Here is a 6,000-nt window from a genome sequence, read left to right as displayed (position 1 = left end):
GACTAAACACAGGCAGGTGGGACGAGTGTAGCTGGGACATTTTGGCCGGTGTGGGCAAGTTGGGCCGAAGGGCCTGTTTCTACACTGCATCACTCTATGACTACAAATTCAAGAATTGCTCTGAAAATCCTTTTGATGCTTTTACATGGCGACATGACCACAGTATTTCATTATTTCTTCCAGATATAACAACTCTTAATTTTTATACAACGTTGAGTCAGGGCTGACCATCTTGAGAGCTTCCACCATATTGTCTTCTCAAGGTTGGACTTCATCAAAGAACTGGCTGTTAGACGTGAGAGGATTCGGTCTGTCTCTTCAGCAAACTTTGCAAAAACAGATCCTGGACATAGGCCAATCTTGCAGACTATCTGCATTAATCATAAATTGATTATTAAACGTTGCGCTTACCGACATGATAACCAATATACATTCGGTTCCATATTTTGGAGTGTTGTGGTCAGGTTTGTTTAGTTTAGTTTAGTTTAGAGATACAGCGCGGAAACATGCCCTTCGGCCCACCGAGGCCACACCGACCAGTGATCCCCGCACATTAACACTATCCTACGCACACTAGGAACATTTATACCAAGCCAATTAATCTACAAACCTGTACGTCTTTGGAGTGTGGGAGGAAACCGAAGATCTCGGAGAAAACCCACACGGTCGCGAGGAGAACATACAGGACAAATAATTTGTTTGCGCGGAGAATGGGAAGTGCCTGGATGCTTCTGTTTCCTCCCACATCCCGTAGGCATGCAGGTTTGTAGATGAATTGGCTTCTGTAAATTGCGCCCTGTGTGTCGGATGTGAAACTGTGATAACATAGAACTAGTGTACGGGTGATCGTTGGTCAGCGCGGACTCGGTGGGACGAGGGGCCTAATTCCACAATGTTTCTCCTACCTAAACCAATCATTGTACACCAGATAAGACCTGTACTACAGCACAAAATACTCTGTGCCTCATTCACTGCAGAATTTTAATCCAATTAAAACTTTAATTGGCCTATTGCACACTGTCCAAATACACATCTCAACATCCTATGCAGGTGTATAAATATCTGCCATTATGAAGCACTACTTTTACACTGATCTGGTGAACTTGAGGTGAATTTCTGTTCACGTTTATGAGCAGGAGTGTTCTATCAATGGAATTTTCTGCATTTAGTAAGAGCTTCAGCAAAAATGTAAAGCTTTTAGTGTCCCGAGTCTGTGTATTAAAAATCCATACATAAGCTCTTAAACCCATTAGTTGTCACTTTCCAAATGTCTTTCCATGCGTCTGTTCTTAACCTTCACCTGTTCTTCCCTTTATTTTGGGAGCTCCCTCATTGCCTCTTTCTTCCTGACCACAACAACTCCAGAGAAATATTCCACCCACTAAATATTCCCTCTCCCCAGGCCCCCAGCTACGCCTGCCTTTTTGTTGGTCACGCCGAACAGCCCTTGTTCCAAACGCACACTGCCACCGTCCCGCAAATCCCTCGACCGCATCGATGACTGCATCGGGGCTGCCTCCTGCACCCGTGCAGAACTCATGGACTTCATTGACTTTACCACTAACTTCCACCCTGCCCTCAAATTCACTTGGACTATCTCCGAACACCTCGCTCCCCCTTCTTGATCTGTCTCCATCACAGGGGACAGACTGTCGACTGACGTCTACTGCAAACCTGCCCGCTTCCACAGTTATCTGGACCACACTTGCTCCCGCAAAGACGCTACCCCCTGCTCTCAATTTATCCGTTCCATCGCAACTGCTCCCCAGATGAGGCTTTCCATTCTAGGACATTCGAGATGTCCTCGTTCTTTAGAAAATGTGGATTCCCCACTGTTGTCGTAGATGGACCCCGTACCCGCATCTTCTCTGCGACTCGTAGTTCTGCACTCGCTTCCCCCTCGGCCTGGACAGCACAAGGGTAAAGTTCCCCTGGTCCTCACCGTTCACCCCACCAGCCTCCTCATCCAATGCATCATCCGACCACATTTCAGTCACCCCCAGCGTTATCCCACCGCCCAGCGATCCCTGTACAATGGCACTATCCTACACACAAGGGGCAATTTACACTTCTACAGAAGCCAATTGACCTGCAGATCTTTGGAATGTGGGAGGAGACGGGAGCACCCGGAGAAAACACACGGAGGCCACAGGGAGAACGTGCAAACTCCGTGCAGACAGCACCCGTAGTTAGGACCAAACCCGGGTCTCTGGGGCTGTAAGGCAGCAATTCTACCACTGTGCCACCCAAAACGTTAGATTTATTATTACTTTTATACTATACATGGGTGTGCTGAGCCTGGGATGTCCTGAAATGCGGGATACTTGGCTGCAAAGTTTGTGGTAGTGGGGGACTGCAAAAAAAGGATGGCACAGCGGCAGAGTTGCTGCCTCACAGTGTCAGAGACCCGGGTTCAGTCCTTACTTCGGGTGATGTCTGTAGGGAGTTTACACGTTCTCCCCGTGACCTGCGTGGGTTTTCTCTGGGAGCTCTGGTTTCCTCTCACACTCCAAAGATGTGTGGATTTGTAAGTTAATTGGCTTGGTATAATTGTAAATTGTCCCTAGTGTGTGCAGGATTGCGTTAGCGTGCGGGGATCGCTGGTCGGCGTGGACCCGGTGGGCCGAAGGGCCTGTTTCTCTAATCTCTGGAATTCTCTGCCTCAGAAGGCAGTGGAGGCCAATTCCCTGAATGCTTTCAAGAGAGAGCTAGATAGAGCTCTTAAGGATAGCGGAGTCAGGGGGTATGGGGGAGAAGGCAGGAACGGGGTACTGATTGAGAATGATCAGCCATGATCACACTGAATGGTGGTGCTGGCTCGAAGGGCCGAATGGCCTACTCCTGCACCTATTGTCTATTGTCTAACTAAACTAAACATGGTGTCTTCATCCACTCAGTGCGCTGATTGAGGGAAGCATTCTACTGGGAGAGCAGGATTGTTAAATGCACCTTTTGGTGAGAAAGAAGCCTGTTCGGCCTCACACGCCCCACGTCTAAAGTTAGATTCCTGATTTTGCTAATAACCGCTGACTTTCCCGTTCTCTGATCAGGAGAAGCAGCGGATAATTTATGATTCTGTGCTCCCGGAGGAGAAGATGGTCAGGCAATGCAGGCAAGACGCGAGCGAGTATCCAATTGTAGCATCACTCCCAAAGGCAAGACATAACGCATCGCCCAAACACCATGACAACAGCAGAATCTATCACCAACAGGCAGAATTGCACTGGGAGTTTAGTTGCCATTTGTTCTCAGTGTTGCTTTGTGACAGATTCTGATAGTGGGAGCCCAGGCTTATTTTAAAATGCTTGCCACAGCAAACATGTCAAATGATCATTTTTATTTATTTGTTCGCTTGTTTCTGGGATGCGAACATCATTGTTTAGTTTTGTTTTCTTTGCTTTAGAGATATATAGTGCGGAGACAAGCCCTTCGGCCCACCGAGTCCGCGCCGACCAGTAATCCCCGCTCACTAACGCCATCCTACACACGCTGGGGACAATTTACAATTTTTAACCGCAGCTAATTAATCTACAAACCTGTACGTTTAGTTTAGAGGTACAGCGCGGAAACAGGCCCGTCAGTCCACTGAGTCCACGCCGACCAACGATCCCCGGACACTAACGCTAGTCTACACACACGAGGGACAATTTACAATTTTTACCGCAGCCAATTAATCTACAAACATGTACGTCTTTGGAGTGTGTGAGGAAAATGGGTCACCTGAAGAAAACCTATGCAGTCATGAGGAGAACGTACAGCATCCGTAGTGAGGATTGAACCCAAGTCTGTGGTGCTGTGAGGCAGCAACTCTACCGCTGTGCCACTGTGCCGCCCTTTCATAGTGTTTTTCACAGTAGGGTAGAAAACCATTGATTTCTGTCTTATTTAGGTCATAGATTTATGCAGTACTGAAACAGGCCCTTCGGCAAACTTATCCATGCTGACCACGATGTCCCATCTAAGATAATCCCAACTGCCCATGTTTGCCCTTATTCCTTCACACCTTTCCCATCCATGTCCCTGTCCAAGTGTCTTATAAATATTGTCGTAGTCCCTGCCTCAACAACCTCCTCTGGCAGCTTGTTCCATACACCTCATGTATTTCATGTACAAGTCTTCGTTACTGTTTGATACCATCAAAAGGCAGCGTTGTTTGGTACTGCGTCACAACAGGGTGGCGCAGTGGCGCAGTGGCGTAGGTCCTGCCTCAGCGCCAGAGACCCGGGTTCGATCCTGACTACGGGCGCTTGCCTGTACGGAGTTTGTACGTTCTCCCCGTGACCTGTGTGGGTTTTCTCCGAGATCTTCGGTTTCCTCCCACACTCCAAAGGCGTGCGCTTCTAGGCTTGTCGGTTAATTAGCTTGGTGGGCATGTAAAATTGTCCCGCGAGTGTGTAGGATAGTGTTAGTGTGCGGGGGATCGCTGGTCGGTGTGGACTCGGTGGGCCGAAGGGCCTGTTTCCGCGCTGTATCTCTAACCTAAACTAAACTAAACACAGCACACAAAAAAACACCACATATTTGACTTAATTGTGATTGTGTACTATCTGAATTGACTGGGTGGCACGCACATAAAAGCTTTTCACTGTATCTCGGTGCACGTGACAATAATACACCAAAAACCGCAGGATAAAGCCTAGCTCCCGCTGTTCCATGTGCAGAGCTTTGGCACACCATCCGGACTACCTGCTGCAGTTGTGCGCACGTTTGGAAGCAGGAGCAATTAGCCTGAAAGTAAATAAAGAGCGGAACTCTGCAGAAGACTGCAGAAACACCGAGCAAACATGATGGTGGAAAGGTGAACACAACATGATGCAGCAGTCAGCCAGTGAAATATAAGAAGTCAAGTTGAAATTTGGGAGGGAAAATTCTCTACTTCTCGGCTAAATTTTTTGTTTTTTAAAAGGGCAGTTTCAGACTGGCTTTTGGTTCAGTTGGCATTTTCTTTCCGAGTTATCTTCATTTCTTCTCAACAGCACCATGCTCTGGAGGTGAAGCCGTACATAATTCATGGGCTGGGGTTCTTTGTTGAAAAATATCCCGATGTTGCAAGCAGGAATACTGCAGACAGCTGTGTTTGGGCAAACGTCGGAGTTTTTGACCACGACAAGCAGCTAACAAGTTCCTTCCTCTCCCCCCCTTCCCCCCCCCCCCCCACCGTTAGGGCACCATTCGGCACAGGCGTTAGGAATCAGAAACCCCCTTTGTGTGTGTTTTTGCACGGGTTTCTGGCGCTTTAGCTGACATCCCCACCAGCGGGCTGTGGTCACTCTACACCCCTCCCCACACCCCCCCCCCCCCCCCCCCCCGCCTCACGCCCACGTCCTTCACGCCTGTCCACCGATCAGCATTAACAATTCTCCGGGAAATACAACGTCTCCATGGCAACAAAGCCACATTTTCTCGATGGAAGCCAGTGAGACCAGCGGTGAACTCTCAAGAGGCTTGCAGTCTTACAAAGCAAGACATGTTTTGATGTAGGCATGTCCGCCCGCCAAAGAAAAAGCAATAATTTCTATTTTCAACATCAGATTAGCTGGGAGCCCAAGAGCATCGTCTTTAATTTTTGTGTTGGGATCATTATGTTCGACTGACAATGCACAAAATGAAAGATTACAGGTCTTTTGGTGGGAAAAAGGGTGCACTAAGTCCGCCATTCATTCAGAACCGCCCCATTAGTTTACTGTTAGTTCTAGGTAAAGGATTAGCGCAGGACTATGGCACGAAACCCAGCAGTAAAACTCCTGAGGAGTCAGGCTTTGAAGGGAGTAGCTGAAAGATAATCCTGGTGCCGCGAGTCCAATCTTTGGGCAGGAAAGTGACCTCTGGGGACCTGAGAGGGATTTCTAAACCGCACCCTTCCACTGAAAATTACATCTCTGGTGGCTCTCCCGTGAGATGGATCAGGGGACTGTTCTCAGCTGCCCTGTCAGAGCTGGCTGCAAGATTCGGAAGCCTCTTAGCTCAGTTGACAGGCCTCAGAGAGAGCGAATCACACAG

The 6,000-nt window shown here is 48.4% G+C and overlaps 1 protein-coding gene across 1 annotated transcript in view; it reads right to left on the bottom strand.

Annotated features, from left to right (window-relative positions):
* Window positions 1-318: 318 nt before the first annotated feature.
* Window positions 319-6,000, bottom strand: part of LOC144609028 (WD repeat-containing protein 72-like) — a 153,111-nt gene continuing 147,429 nt past the window's right edge. The window contains exon 19 of the mRNA XM_078427349.1: window positions 319-371. Coding sequence (XP_078283475.1) covers window positions 319-371 — 53 coding nt within the window. The remainder of the gene's footprint in view (window positions 372-6,000) is intronic.

This window comes from Rhinoraja longicauda, chromosome 33 (genome assembly GCF_053455715.1).
Source record: "Rhinoraja longicauda isolate Sanriku21f chromosome 33, sRhiLon1.1, whole genome shotgun sequence".
Lineage (NCBI taxonomy): Eukaryota > Metazoa > Chordata > Chondrichthyes > Rajiformes > Arhynchobatidae > Rhinoraja > Rhinoraja longicauda.
Note: the sequence above shows the minus strand (reverse complement) of the source record. Positions and strands in the feature narration are given on the sequence as shown.